The 16,357-nt window shown below is 37.6% G+C and overlaps 1 protein-coding gene across 1 annotated transcript; it reads left to right on the plus strand.

The window, feature by feature from the left end:
- Positions 1-2,363: 2,363 nt before the first annotated feature.
- Positions 2,364-14,124, plus strand: LOC130929398 (ceramide synthase 2-like). The gene is made up of 11 exons (XM_057856502.1): positions 2,364-2,465; positions 2,676-2,845; positions 6,098-6,215; positions 6,347-6,465; positions 6,538-6,595; positions 6,665-6,715; positions 9,142-9,234; positions 9,325-9,453; positions 9,532-9,641; positions 11,262-11,415; positions 13,924-14,124. The coding sequence occupies exons 1-11, from the start codon at positions 2,427-2,429 to the stop codon at positions 14,119-14,121; spliced, it is 1,239 nt and encodes a 412-aa protein (XP_057712485.1). The 5' UTR covers positions 2,364-2,426; the 3' UTR covers positions 14,122-14,124.
- Positions 14,125-16,357: the final 2,233 nt, after the last annotated feature.

The following is a 16,357-nucleotide window of genomic DNA, read 5'->3' on the forward strand; positions in this document are numbered from 1 at the left end:
GTGAGGAACTAAGAAAACTGGTAGTATATACGGAGTGATCATTTCTGCCGTAACCGGTAATTTGCCTCCAAGCGTTATTTAGCTGTGAACACGTCACGGCAAAATAACCAATTCCCACCAGGCCAATAATATACCGATTGACCGATCAGAGCAGTTCATGGCAAAAGAAAAATAACGCTTTGCAAGTTGTCAGTTACGGTAATAATAAAAATGCTTAGTCTATTGAATCCTAGCAGCTAGTTGGGGCAAGAAAAATCGATTAAAGTTTACTCACCAGTAATAAAATGTCAGCTGCAAACGTACAGTAAATGTGCCTGGATTTAGGTTCCCACTGGCGAGAATGGTCCACTGAACCGTCTTGTTTTACTGTTCCTTAATTAATTGCTTTCAGCCATTTGCTTGTCCTTTTCTTCTCACGAGGAAGAATAAAGAACTTCAAATGCGGCTCCGAACTCTTCCTTGTGTTACAAACCTCAACACGGCAACTTTTAGTCATTCCGATGGAAAAAAAGACCGCAAATAAGACAAAAGTTCAACGCGTTTGTACTTCAATAAAGGACAGAGCAACTGCTTGTGACTCGTGTTTTGCCCCCATTTCAATATGGCGACGCATTGTTGTGGCTGGTGACATCATTAATGCCCGGATGTCCGACTGCGAGAATGTGTCTGGAGGAGAGAGAGGAAGCGCGCGGATAACAAATGAGGTTGGAAAAACAGCTTGTTTTGGTGATTGCTTGTTCGGCGTGGTTGCGGCCAACAGTAACCGTTAATCCTGCAATAAAAAAGTAGGTGAGACCAACTCTCCGTACGTTCTCTATATCCAGTGCGACGCTAAATAGAGACTGTGCCGTCACGATAGTCGTGGCTATGAACACCTTTCTCGTATCAACGACTCTACAGACGTGGCTATGTCTAAGCAGGTTTATTAACACTCAAAAGGGTGAAACTAAAGAAAACAGACAAAACAACACAATCAAATTATGCACAATATATGAAATCGCATACGTACTGCCCTATCTGTAGCAAACTGCATATGAAAATATGAATAAACAATTAGCAGAGCGCCCGAGACGCCATTTTGCCGACCCTCTAACTCGTGGGTAATTAGCATATCACAAGTTTCATGCTAAGTAAATCTGTCTCACTTTTTTAGCACTGAAGTACACACAATTCACATATTTACGTTTTTAAACACATTTAAACAATACCTACCGGCGATGCAACCTCAAATTCAAGGCAAAGTGGTCACAGAGATGGTGCGAACTGACTGCGGCCGTCGTCGTGTGATTCCCTACTGAACAACTACTGAACATCCGTGTGACAGTTTCTTTCAAATAAAATGCACATGGGATGCAGTAAATTAAGGCGTCCACTAGATGATGCTAATAAGACGTAAAAGCAATAAACTCAGGTATTCAATCACAAAACCCATCAATCTTTTATGCATAACAGAACACCGACATTTTGATTGGGTGGGCACGACTCACATCTGGGTGGGCCGTGCCCACCCTGGCCCACCCATAGATCCGGCCCCGAAAAGGGTAAATATATAAAAAAGAAAATCTCGACCACTCCTTGATGTCTGTGATTTCTGCATGGCGACCCTTGTTATATTATCATGTTTCACCCATAAAATCCCCCCAAAATCCAGCTGTGGCCATTCACAGCTGTTTTTGACACTCAGTGATACATGCAACATGGAGTTTTTGGATCGAAACAAGGTAAGTACGTGATAATATCTCGTTAAAGTCGTGGCGTCTTTGACTCTGCTCTCGCGTGCTCTCACCTCCAGATAGGGTTTCACTGTTTAAATTATTATTATTATTTATTAAATGCCCTCCTGTATAATTTTTTTTTCCTCCTTGAAAATTGAGATTTTAAACTTCCCAATGATGTATCACACGTGCATCTCGGACAATTTTGAAATTTGGCCAAATTGGGAGTCTGAGAGCGGAACTTCAAGTCACCTGAGTGTTTTCCGCCCTATGCGTTAGCTATAAGCAAGTTGTGACCTTGAGCTTTTATTTTGGTAATTCTATCATCAGCTTGAATCTGCATATCAACACAGCATTTTAAAACATGTAATAAGTAATATTTGGATTTAATTAAAAGTTGTCAAACAATGTAGTAAATTTGCATTTATAAAAAAGGTAAATGTAAATTTACATTTAATAATTCACATTTACAATTCCACAAAAAACCCACTGTAGTTTTTAAGCGTCATTTGATTAAATGTGATAAGGATGAAACCGAAACAAACCGGAAGTAAGTCACACACACACGCACACACAAAAAGACGCTTTGGCACTCGGAGTCGCTGTTTGTTTGCCGTGCGTGCGTGCGCGCCTGCGCCCTTGCGCGCGCTTGGTTGTTAGGAGTCAGCCTGTGAAACAAGCATCAGACGGACGGAGAGGACTTGACTCTTTATGGGGATTTTTCTGTTTGGAACATTTGGCTCAGGAACAGTAAGTTGAAGGCCATTTTCCAAGTTCCACTATTGGTTTAAGAAGTGATTTAACTCATTCAGTGCATTTGAGAGCGACAGACGTCCAATCCATACAAATTGGGAGAGGCTTGCAGTGAATAATCGCTTTCAACCTTCCCAGTCAAAACGGATTGGAGGTCTATTGCCCTCAATGGCACTGATCATCACTCCATTAAATCTCCACTCACAGCAAATGGAGATGCTGCCTGACGTGTGGAGAGAGGACTACTGGCTCCCCACGGGTGTGACATGGGAGGACATGGACCAGCTGGCCCAATCGGAGCGCCCACTCCCCCGGGATTTACTTGTGGCGGTACCCCTTGCGTTGGGCTTTGTGCTTCTGCGTTATGTTTTTGAGAGGTACAACAGCATTTCACTCCTATTCTTATTATTTTTTATTATTATTATTATTTTTTTTTTCAATAGTAGAAAAAATTGGGCATAATCTTCCAGTGTTCTTTCCTGCTCCTCGGAAAAACACATAATATGTGTATAAATAGGATGTCTATCATTGTCAGCAGAGGTGGGTAAAGTAGCCAAAAAATTTTATTCAAGAGTGGCGTTTCTTCTTATTAATTTTACTCAAGTATAGTCAAGTAAAAGCAGTCATCCAATAATTTATTCAAGTACAAAAGTATTCGTTGAAAAGAATACTTAAATAATGAGTAACCCTGTGAGTAACTGCTTACAATGCCTGACTTTTTAAAATGATGGTATTATTTTTTTCAGCACAACTTCAGCTATATAAACTGTTATTGTTATACTGCACTGTAACCTATAACATGACTATATTAGGCTCCAAAATACACCAAAATCATGGAATTCAGATGAGCAAAATGAAACATCACCCATGCAAAGAGCATGAGTGCCTTCCAGAAAAAACATTGTTACCTCCGATTGTTATAATGGAGTCATTTGGTTATTTTTGCGAGATCTCATTGGTGAAACTGAGACAGACACTCTTGGCATCTCTGGTAAAAATGAAGTCAATATGTACTGTAGAATAAAGAAGAAAAAAATTTAACAACTCTGTTGTAGCCCAAGGTAGCGGAGTAAGAGTAGTGTTTCTTCTTCACAAATCTACTCACATAAAAAGTAAAATTTATTGTGTGGTAAAACTACTCTAAGAAGTACATTTTTCTCAAACAGTTACTCAAGTAAATATGTATTACTTCCCACAGTAAAATGGACAGCATAAATCTTTATAACGTTAGCCAAACACAACCCTCATTAATTAATTTAAGCTAGGAAATCATTAAAATCAAAATGATGGTGGCTCGGTTTGTTGAATTTTTCTTTATATTAAAAAAAAAAAAAAAAAAAAAAGATCATGGTACAAATATATACCTTCGATTATAATACTATGATTTCCTGTAAAAAAAAAAAAAATCTATATATATTTTATAGTCTCTGTAAAAACAACAGTTTTTTACAGTCATTTTTTGTTAAATTAACAGGAAACATTTTAAGGTTTCCCAATTTCTCCACGGTACTGTTATATATTGTACATTCTGTTATATATTTTACCGTAAATTAGATTTAAAAAAATTTTTTTTTAATTGCAGTATAGCAACGCTACAGCTATCTTAACAGGGCGGAGCCGCTTTAACAATGAAAGCAAACAAGTGTCCTGCTTTTGCCAAGCAGGTGGTAAACCATTGCTTACATTCCCCTTGTGAGGTTATCGCGTGACAAATATTTGTCTACAAACCTCACAGACACGCCATTTCCTGATTGGGATCAAGCATTGAGCGTGTGTCTGGCTAAGCAGGGTGGGGAGCAGGTGTTGTCAGAACAAGCTTTGTGTCAACTCCAAGGGGAGAAAATCTTGGGGGACCTTGCCAGTATTTTACTGTGGGAAAAAAAACGTATGAAGTTTGCAGTCAAATGAACAACAAACTATCATCAAAGGTATGGTTTTATAACTGCAAAAATCACTTTCATATTAATCCACATCATTCAATTTTATTCTACAGAATTCCACATGTGTGCTTTTTTTTTAATATTTATAAATGTTAATATAGTTTGTGTTTTATTTATATTTAAAAATAACAATTTATTGCATTTCAATAGGTGATTTATTGTCACTATATTTGTGGGTGAATAGGTAAAAAAAAAAAATGCAGGCAATAATATCGCATATCGAAATAATTTATGTGAATATATCACCTACTAAAATTTGTTATTGCGACAGGCCTAGAAATCATTTTAATATGCTTTTATCCATCGATATTATCGGCTACCCGATAATATTGGACAACTCTAGTCTCAGCCCATGACACAAAACAACTTTTGGTTCACATTAGGGCTTCAGCTATCGATTATTTTATTAGTCGATTAATCAATCAACTATTTAGTTCGAATAATCCAGTAATCGGATAAGGAACATAAAAAATTAAAATACCTGAGCTAAGCATCAAACGGTTAAAAAAAAAAAAAAAAGGATCTAGGTACAACAAAAGAACAAATGGCTAACTTACATAGGAAAAGTCCACTAGCTTAAATGCTATAAAATGCTAACTTTTTTTTAATTAATATTTTTTTACAATGCTTTAACAAATGGTTCAGACACATATTCCCACAAAAAACTGCTAAATATACCTATAGACTAAAAAACGAATAGATTAAAAAAAAAAAAACTTAAACGCAAACAAAAACTTAGCTTAGATTGGTCTTAACAGGGAGCAGCTGGATTCAGCCATGTGAAATGAGGCAGACTAGAGGACAATGTATCCACCCAAATCAATAAAACTAAATGCATACACTTTCAAAACAAACCATTACAACGCCACTTTAATTAAACGAATACTCGAAGCAGCAAAATTTAATTCGAATCGTTTTTTCTAATCGAATACTCGAGTTAATCGATTAATTGTTGCAGCACTAGTTCACATAATATTAAGATTTGCAACAAAAAAAAAACTGTGATCTCGTCATGTTACAAATTTAATGGAATAGAACTTTTCTCTCGAAATATCACAATGTATGAGTTCATCTTCATAGTACAGCGACTTTTATCTCCTAATATTTTGACTATTCTTGTAGTCCTACTTTTTTCTTTCTTTCTTTCTTTGGAATTTAGTTGACTGGATATAGAGGAAGAGTGAACCAGTGGACTATATTTTTACATGCTTGTGTACAAATTAATTATTCCAAATGTTATTGTTTTCGGATCACTTCCAATGGATTTATATTTTAGATTCTTCTTTGGAAAAAGACAATTTTTGCCCAAATGAAGCCATTCCAAATGTTTAAAGTATTTTCTTAAAATTATTTTACACTTATCTTGTTTCATTGATTTAATCTTTATCAAGATAAAAAAAATACAATTTTTTTTTTTTTTTTAATCTAGTCCGTCCATTATTGTTATTCCATTGTTATTCAATGTATTCAATGTGTGAATATTTTGATGTTTTTGTAATGACCTTTTTTTTTTAAACTGTTTAGAATCTACAAAAAAAAAAAAAAAAAAAAACAGACTTTAAAGGCAAACATTTACAATGAAGATGTTTTCCTTTAAGCGCCATTTTTTTCCTAAACTCAAACTCTCCCACACTCTTACATTATGTTGTGTCATCACATCCGACTGTCTTTTGTTGATCCTGCCCTCAGGTTCTGCGCCCCACCTATTGGCAGATGTTTGGGGGTGAGGAATAGGTTACGAGTGACTGTGGCCCCCTCCTCGAAGCTGGAGTCGTTTTACACTCAACAAAGCACACGGCCGACACAGGTAAGACTCTCCATAATGGGCCTTTCATATATTGTCTATTGTTTCTCACTTGTTCCCACTGGAAACCAGAGTTCTACAAGATCAACGGTTTTAAAATAACATTCCCTATATCCATTATGTCATCATTCCAGAGTGACATCCTTCATTTAATGTCGCTGTGCGGTAAAACCCAGCGGCACATCGAGAGCTGGTTCCGATTGCGGCGACACCAAGACAAGCCGTGTCAAACCAAGAAGTTTGGTGAAGCGGCGTAAGTCATTCAGAGCATGGTGACATCACTCTTTGTCATTTCCATCGCAAATATTTTGTTTTATTTTTACAGTTGGAGATTCTTTTTCTACCTCACAGCCTTTGCGGGCGGACTCGCCTGTTTGATTGACGTATGTTTTAGAGTTTCAGGAAAATATTTGTAGCATAATAAGTCCTCATTGGTATTGGTTCTTCTTCAGACCCCTTGGTTCTGGGATCGGAGAGAATGCTGGAGGCAATATCCAGTTCAGGTGCGTACAATGCAGGACTAATTGACCCATTCACTGCCAGCATTGAATGATCATGTTTGTCATAGACGAACACAGATCTATACTTTTGACTGCCTATTTTTTCTAATATTTTTAATTTTTCTACGATTCAATTATATAACTTTAAAAGGTGTAAACCAGGGGTCTCAAGACTGCAGTCCTGGGGCCAATTGAGGTCTGCAGGATGATATTTTGTGGCCCCTCTTTGACATCAAATAGTATTATTTGTGTGAGCCAAACAAACTTTGCTATGGGCAATAAAAAATATAGAATTTTGAATCAAATAATTGATTTCAAATAAGAAATAAATGAATAAAATAGTAGCAAATAAATAAAAATAATAAACATAAATTAAAAAAAATAAAAAATAAAATAAAAAGGGGACCGGAACATACTGGGCAATTTAAAGAATGTATACAAATTTCTATATAAAATCAAATAAGCAAAAAAAAAAATTAAAAAGAAAACATTGAAAAACAATAAAAATTTTAATAAATTAAAAAAATATAGTAATAAATACGTTAATTGCTTTTTTTTTTGTTTGTTTGTTTGTTTATTTTATTTTATTTTTTTTCTTTAAAGTGTGCGGGCGCATATATTTTGCCCTCGAAATGCTATGTTTTGTTTAGTTTTTGCTTTTTAAATTTCTTATTACCGAACATAGCTCAAGCTAATGATAACTTTTGGTGGTGTTTTTATCAACAAATTATCCAAAGTCAATTAGCAACAAAAGTCTCTTTTTTGAGGAAACCGTGTTGTAGCCTAGACTCAGCCAGATTCTAATTCCAGTGGCCCCCCGATAAATTAAATTTGAGACCCGTCGTGTCGCCAGAAAGAAACTCAACTGCGGTTTAGAACTTGAGTTTGGGGTCTTATAAAAATAAGAAAAACGTGATCCATAATGACAGACATAGAATCCATTTGAATTGCTATGGCAGCCATTGAATGATTATTTTTCAGTGCCATTGGTGGCAATACACGACCAATCCGTTTGGACATCTCAAGTCTCATCTCAAGACTTCTTTCGGTGTCAATAATAGCTGAAGTGTAATTTATGACATAACTAGAGCTGTAACGATCACTCGAATAATTTGAGTAACTCTGTTTTCAAAATTGATCGAGGAATTTTCTCTGCCTTGAGGAATCATTAAATTTTGCCAGCTCTAAGCATGACATCTTGCCTGGACTACTTTTAATGCGGCACAACACGTTGATGTCACGTGCGAATAGGAAGAAGACAGGCGGCGCATATATTTCATTCCAACCATGCATGAGTAAAGGTAATGTCGAAAGCGAAAAGAAAGGCGCCAAGAAAAAGCAGAAAATGTCAAAAGTGTGGGAGCATTTCTAGCTGGACACCAAGGCGAACATTGTTTCATGTATTCCCTGTAAGACAGCGCTTGCATAACACTACAGCACGTCTTCAGTGCGCCAGGTCAACCACCAAAGGCACCCCGTTTACTCAGAGAGCGGAGGAGCGATACTCGCAACAAGGTAGAATTAAGTTAACGTAGCGCTAATAAATAAGGTTAATGTTACTGTACCTTGCTTAAGTAACGTTAGCCCTGCGGAGGGCTAGGGTTCTATTAATTATGACTAATGTCAATGCGTAAAATAAAAACATAATAAAGCTAACTGTCAATTTTAGCTCAGTAGTCATTGATGGATAAAACAGCAAGTAGCACTGGTGCCTAATGTGCTAATACAGCAGGTATCATACATTTATTTTGAACACTGCAAAAAACGCTAAATCCTATCAGGACTTAGAATATAGACTGACTTAAAACTTAACTAGAACTTCAAAATAGCTTGACACAAATGGAGATTCAATTGAAACATGTGGGAAAAACATTTAAGTGATGTGTGTTATCAAGCGTAATGACATTTTTAGGTAAGAAATAAGATTTTTGTTTTTTTGGAGTGAAAGTGGATTTGTTTTTTTTGTTTTTGTTTTTTCCAGTCACATCTGAGATGCAGTTGTTGGCTATTTACAATAATGTACATTTAAAATAAAGACACTGATTGTCTAAAAAGGGTTCAATATTAGGTGCAATATCTTGTTTTCTCATGTATATTTATAATTGCTCTTTACCTTAAAAAAATATATTACTCGATTAAATCGATAGAATTTTCAGTAGAACACTCAATTACGGTACTAAAATGTTCGATAGCTGCAGTCCTACACCTAGACATAACATTAATTAAACCTGTTAGAACAGTTGAAAGTATGTGTTTCCTTAATGTTAGCGTTGTAAGTGGTCATATGCCAAAATAACTGTATGGTCAATGTAAAAACAACTCATTCGTCTATCACGGTCAATGTTATTTAATGATCAAAATTGAGGTTGTAAAAGTCCATCATTATTCGTGTTGATCCCAGTACCTAATAAATACACAATTATCCACAGCCCATGCAAAGACGTCATTACTGGTACTACATGCTGGAGCTGGGTTTTTATGGTTCTCTGCTGTTGCGGATCTCTGTTGACATCAAGAGAAAGGTGTTGTATTACCATCAATTCTGGCTGTTTTTAGCCCATATATTAGTTCTTTATGTGCCAAGTTTCTTTAAATGTTCTTTTTTGTTTAAGGATTTTAAGGAGCAAGTGATCCACCATTTGGCCACTGTGTTCCTGATCAGTTTTTCTTATTGTGCCAACTACATTCGAATCGGGACTTTGGTCATGCTCCTCCATGACTCAGCTGATATCCTGCTAGAGGTAAAATGCTACTTAATAGGAACTATGATATTCCTTAATGTTTTTACCCTTTTTGGTGGCTTTTTACTATCTCTGCAGGCTGCCAAGATGTTTAACTATGGCTCTGGCTGGAGGAAAGTGTGTGACGTCCTCTTCGTGGTTTTTGCTGCCGTCTTTTTTTTAAGCAGATTGGTTATTTTTCCCAGCAAGTAAGTCCGTTTCTCTCTTTCTTACTAGCATAACTACAGTGGTATGGAAAAAGTATCTGAACCTTTTTGAATTTCTCATATTTCTGCCTAAAATCACCATCAAATGTGATCTGATCTTTGTCAAAATCACTCAGATGAAAAAAGTGTCTGCTTTAACTAAAACCAAACACCCAAACATTTATAGGTTTTCATATTTTAATGAGGATAGTGTGCAAATAATGAGAAAAGGGGGAAAAATAAGTAAGTGAACCATCACATTTAACATTTTGTGCCCCCCGATCAGGACTAATCTTGGCCCATTCTTCTGTTCAAAACTGCTGTAGTTCAGTCAGATTCCTGGGATGTCTGGCCTGAATCGCTGTCTTTAGGTCATGCCACAGCATCTCAATGGGGTTCATGTCTGGACTTTGACTTGGCCACTCCAGAACGTGTATTTAATTTTTCTGAAACCATTCTGAAGTTGATTTACTTCTGTGTTTTGGATCATTGTCTTGTTGCAGCATCCATCCTCTTTTTACCTTCAACTGTCTGACAGACAGCCTCAGGTTTTCCTGGAAAACATCCTGATAAACCTTTGAATTCATTCTTCCATTTATGACTGCAAGTTGTCCATGCCCTGAGGCAGCAAAACAGCCCCAAATCATGATGCTCCCTCCACCATGCTTCACGGTGGGGATGAAGTGTTGATGTCGGTGAGCTGTTCCATTTTTCCTCCACACATGACGTTGAATGTTAATAAACAATTCAACTTTGGTTTTATTAGTCCACAAAATATTTTGCCAAAACTTCTGTGGAGTGTCCAAGTGCCTTTTTGCGAATATTAAATGGGCAACAATGTTTTTTATAGACAGCAGTGGCTTCCTCCGTGGAGTCCTCCCATTAACACCATTCTTGACCATAGTTTTACATGTAGTTGATGTGCGCACAGAGATATTGGACTGTGCCAGTGATTTCTGTAAGTCTTTAGCAGACACTCTAGGGTTCTTTTTTACCTCTCTGAGTATTCTGCACTGAACTCCTGGTATCATCTTTGGTGGACGGCCACTCCTTGGGAGAGAAGCAACAGTGCCAAACTCTCTCCATTTGTAAACAACTTCTCTGACTGTCGACCCAGACTTTTAGAGAGGGTTTTGTATCCTTTCTCAGCTTTGTACAAATCAACAATCCTTGATCGCAGGTCTTCAGATAGCTCTTTTGACCGAGCCATGATGCACATCAGACAATGCTTCTCATCAAGACAATTCTTACCAGGTGTGTTTTATAGTGGGCAGTGCAGCTTTAAACCACTCATCAGTGATTGGGCACACACCTAACTTAAATTGTTTGGTAAAAATTGGTCTCAAGTGCTCTTCAAGTCTCCTTAGGCAGAGGGTTCACTTACTTATTTTTACCCCTTCTGTCCATGTTTGCATGCTATCCTCATTAAAATATGAAAACCTATAAATGTTTAGGTGGTTTCAGTTAGTTAAAGCAGACACCGTTTTTACATCTGACAAAGATCAGATCACATTTGATGGTGATTTTATGCACAAATGTGAGAAATTCCAAAAGGTTCAGATACTTTTTCATACCACTGTACATGTAAGGTAATTTAATTCGCGCTGTTTAATGATTTTCCAGGATCATCCACACCACCCTAGTGTTATCCATGGAGACTTTCCAACCTTTTGTTGGCTACTACTTTTTCAACATCCTTTTAATGGTGCTACAAGGCCTTCATGTCTTTTGGGCTGCTTTGATCTTAAGGATGGTCCCGAAATTCTTGACAGGAAAGGTGAGACTCATCTTTCCACAATTCTAAACTTTGCCCTCACCAGCAGGTGAAACCTAGGGTGTGGACGTTATGTATTTGGTTCTGTTTGTCTGTCTGTCTGTTTGTCTGTTTGTTTGTGCATATGTTTGTGTTCAGGATAACTCGAGAACAACAAAGGGATTATTTGCAGGCTAGCAGGAAATGTTTGTTATATGAAACGGAAGAGGTGGTTAAATATTGGGGCAATGAGGTCAAAAGTCAGAGAGGACAGAACATTAATTTCATGGTAATATGATAACTAATTAGCCTACCGGTATTTAAGTTAAGTTTTGCAGGGTAAGTGAGATGATCAGAAGAAAAAGAGTGATGACTTTTTGGGAAAGTCTGTGCTCTCAGAGGGCTCATTTACCGGTAGTTATACTTTATTTTAGTGTAACATTTTTCAATTGTGGCAACCAGTTCAGGGTGTCCCCTGCCTACTGCCCGTAGTTAGCTGGGATAGGCTCCAGCACCTCCGCGACCCTCGTGAGGAAAAGCGGCATGGAAAATGAATGAATGAATGAATGAATGAATGAATTTTTCAATAGTGATTGGGCTGCCCTATTAATCGACAAAAAGATTATCAAATTAACTAAATTGATTAATTACTCGTTTGGAGACATCGTTGAATGTTATTTATTTTTAAGTTTTTTTCTTTATATTTTTTATCTTGAGAAAAAATAAAAGAGCAAAAATAACAATAAAAATGATCATTTAAAAATATTTTAGTTTTTTTTATTATTATTATTATTATTAACAAGTATGTTTAAAGTAAAAAACAAACAAACACACACTTATTTTACTTTATTCACAATTTTTTTTAATTAAGAAAAAGACCCCAAAAATCTTTAAATATTCATTTCTGTAGTAAAAACAGACTGATTATCTTTGTAATTAAAAGAAAATAGACATTTGCAGCTTCTACTTTTATTTTGGTAATTTACTTACGTATTATTACTTGCCCAAACTCCCTTTTTGTTATAATTTTTGGTTTCAATGTATTTTTCCAGCTAAAATGTAAAGCCCAGTGTAATATGGCTGTAAATAATGTGACAAAATTTTTCAGCTTAGTAGTCGATAAATAATAAAAATATCCATCCATTTTGGCTATCAAAACTATTATTTAAAGCAGCTCTCATAGTGATTCAAGCAGGGCTGTCAACAGACTTGCAGGGGCCCGGGGACAAAAGACCATTATAGGGCTCCCCCTACCCACTCCACCCCACCCCTGCCACTGGCTTGTCACAACAACATACGCAGTACTTTTACGCTTTGCAAGCAATGACGGTGTCAAATTTCAAATTATTTAATTTTAGATGGACGGTTAAATTTAACAGACCACAATGTGATGTGACACAATATAAACAAACAATTTCCATCTATTGTCCCATGTGGGCTACAATACAATACAACTGAGAGTGCTATGCCTGTCTGCTAAGCAACAAAACAGTATAACTAAACATTCTGTGCCTGCCCCCTCTACACCCCTGGGGTTATCAAGCCCTCAAACAGTGATGCGCCTAGATTTTTCGACAGCAAAGTCATTTATAACATCAGTGAAATCTAGTTTTTGTACAAGCTCACACCGAATGGAGAGCATGGCTAGGTTGTTAACCTAAGATAAATCCAGCCGCCGGACCCGAGCCTGTTCAGCCTCGCGCACCTGCTCCCCACAGACTTACATATATCCCTGATCTCCCATCACCTTCTCTCTCCTCGTCTCAACGCGAGCAACATGTCTTGTCATACCGCAGCTCAATAGGCTACAAGTGGCCGGTGACAGACTCGAATCGGGCTTTGGTCACGGTGATCGCGAATGTAAACGTTCAGTGTTAGCAGCTGTTCACATCACCATCTACAGCCAACTCTAGCCCTAATTCTCTGGCTTTTTGTACCCCTTTTAAAAATTTCATCATTTTTTCTCGTTCACCTGTATGATCTTCCTCTCTTTTTTTTTCTTTTCGTTTCTGCACACCCGATTTATGACGACTCGCCATGTTTAAAGTTTATAACAATGACAGATTTTAATTTCCCGCTTCAGGGCACGTATGTAGTGTAGCCTTGAGTGCAGCAGAGTGGGGTCAAACCATTCTCTGCTAAGACAGAGGGTGTGTTGAGGGGGGTGTTGTGCAAAAAAAAAAAGAAAAGATATATATTTTGAATATTTAATATGTTAAAGTTTTTAAATATATATTGAGAAGAACATAATCTTTAATCAGACAATGATTTAATTAAAAAAAGAAATATATTAACGTAAAGTAAAATAAATTAAGGTTGCCCTTCCCAACCCCCCACCATCGACGGGCTTGGATTCAAAGACAAATTACACATTTTTCAAATATGAGCCCATGTTGCCAATGTTAACTCATTCACTGCCATCGACTGGCAACGATCATTCGCCGTCAGTGGCACTGAAACATGATCATTCACGATATGTTTCATGAACAGAATTATCTAAAATATACAAACTTTGCTGTCTTCTGTCCTCAGATGGAAAAAGATGAACGCAGCGATGAAGACAGTGAGCTGGAAGAGGACAAAGAAGATATTCAAGGTTTAGATTATAGTCAAAATGCAAGTGAAGTCGCCCAAAACTACAAACTACCTCCTTTGAGTAACAATTGTGTCCTTAATCATCTCACCCACCAAAGAGCCTCAATTGTCGACAGAATGCGTAAAGCACATTAGATTTTGAAAGATAATTAGTTGTAAACTACAGTGGGGCAAATACCTGTAAGTATTTAGTCCACCGCCAATTGTGCAAGTTGTCCTACTTGAAAAAATTAGAGAGGCCTGTAATTATCAACATAGGGTAAATCTCAACCATGAGAGACAGAATGTGGGGGGAAAAAAACAGAAAATCCCATTGTTTGCTTTTTAAATAATGTATTTCCAAATTAGAGTGGAAAATAAGTATTTGGTCACCTACAAACAAGCAAGATTCCTGGCTGTCAAAGAGGTCTAACTTCTTCTAACGAGGCTCCACTCGTTACCTGTATAAATGGCACCTGTTTTAACTCATTATCGGTATAAAAGACACCTGTCCACAAACTCAGTCAGTCACACTCCAAACTCCACTATGGCCAAGACCAAAGAGCTGTCGAAGGACACCAGAGACAAAATTGTAGACCTGCACCAGGCTGGGAAGACTGAATCTGCAATAGGTAAAACGCTTGGTGTAAAGAAATCAAATGTGGGAGCAATTATTAGAAAATGGAAGACATACAAGACCACTGATAATCTCCCTCGATCTGGGGCTTCATGCAAGATCTCAGCCCGTGGCGTCAAAATGATAACAAGAACGGTGAGCAAAAATCCCAGAACCACATGGGGGGACCTATTGAATGACCTACAGAGAGCTGGGACCACAGTAACAAAGGCTACTATCAGTAACACAATGCACCGCCAGGGACTCAAATACTGCACTGTCAGACGTGTCCCCCTGTTGAAGCCAGTACACGTCCAGGCCCGTCTGCGGTTCGCTAGAGAGCATTTCGATGATCCAGAAAAGGACTGGGATAATGTTTTATGGTCAGATCAAACAAAAATCGAACTTTTTGGTAGAAACACCGGTTCTCGTGTTTGGAGGAGAAAGAATACTAAATTGGATCCGAAGAACGCCATACCCACTGTGAAGCATGGGGGTGGAAACATCATGCTTTGGGGCTGTTTTTCTGCAAAGGGACCAGGACGACTGATCTGTGTGAAGGAAAGAATTCATGGGGCCATGTATCGATAGATTTTGAGAGAAAATCTCCTTCCATCAGCAAGGGCATTGAAGATGAGACGTGGCTGGGTCTTTCAGCATGACAATGATCCCAAACACACAGCCAGGGCAACAAAGGAGTGGCTTCGTAAGAAGCATTTCAAGGTCCTGGAGTGGCCTAGCCAGTCTCCAGATCTCAACCCCATAGAAAATCTTTGGAGGGAGTTGAAAGTCCGTGTTGCCCAACGACAGCCCCTAAACATCACTGCTCTAGAGGAGATCTGCATGGAGGAATGGGCCAAAATATCAGCAACAGTGTGTGAAAAGCTTGTGAAGAGTTACAGAAAATGTTTAGCCTCCGTTATTGCCAACAAAGGGTACATAACAAAGTTTTGAGATGAACTTTTGGGATTGACCAAATACATATTTTCCATCATGATTTGCAAATAAATTCTTTAAAAATCAAACAATGTGATTTTCTGAACCCCCAGCCCCCCCCCCCCCCCCCCCCACACACACACACACACACACACATTCTGTCTCTCATGGTTCAGGTTTACCCATGTTGACAATTACAGGCCTCGCTAATACTGTATTTTCAAGTAGGAGAACTTGCACAATTAGTGGTTGACTTATTCGCCCCACTGTATCTAAAAAATGCTGCCTTTTTAATTAATTGTAATACATGTGTGGTCTGTACTTACATTTTTTTAGGTTTGAAAACATTTTGAGAACAACACAGAAGAGGTTGATAACGACAACAAATAATGCATCTTTGTTTATCTATGCCACTGACATACTGTAGGACAAACAAAATCTTCTAGAAGTGATGGTTTCACCTGTTGCAATTCACAGAGCAGAATAACAGTTTTGATATGGAGTATGGAGATTTGTGAGTATATTTCAGTAGTTATTCAATAAATGTGATGTTTTTTCTATGTTTTCTACTATATTTAAAAAATAAGTGCTTTAGTTTAATAAAAGTTAAAAAACTGAGGTACACATTTTATTGTTGTAGCCTAACTTTAGCTTAAATCGATGCTAAGCTAATGTTGCTTAATTAATATTCATGGCCTCGAACGGTTACACCAGTTGTGTCCATAGTCCGGCCCGGGGGCCAAATGCGGCCAAACGGTCAAATTTCATCCGGCCCCCAGCCACTGTCATAATATCAATAACGTCTGGCCCGCACACAGACTTAATAAATTGGTCAGCAGT

Source organism: Corythoichthys intestinalis, chromosome 14 (assembly GCF_030265065.1).
Source record: "Corythoichthys intestinalis isolate RoL2023-P3 chromosome 14, ASM3026506v1, whole genome shotgun sequence".
NCBI lineage: Eukaryota > Metazoa > Chordata > Actinopteri > Syngnathiformes > Syngnathidae > Corythoichthys > Corythoichthys intestinalis.

Coding starts and splice junctions, on each gene's coding strand:
- LOC130929398 (XM_057856502.1), top strand. CDS start 2,427: ATGGGGATTTTTCTGTTTGGAACATTTGGCTCAGGAACA. Junction 6,596..6,664: donor GACTCGCCTGTTTGATTGAC/GTATGTTTTAGA, acceptor GTTCTTCTTCAG/ACCCCTTGGTTCTGGGATCG. Junction 9,454..9,531: donor CAGCTGATATCCTGCTAGAG/GTAAAATGCTAC, acceptor CTATCTCTGCAG/GCTGCCAAGATGTTTAACTA.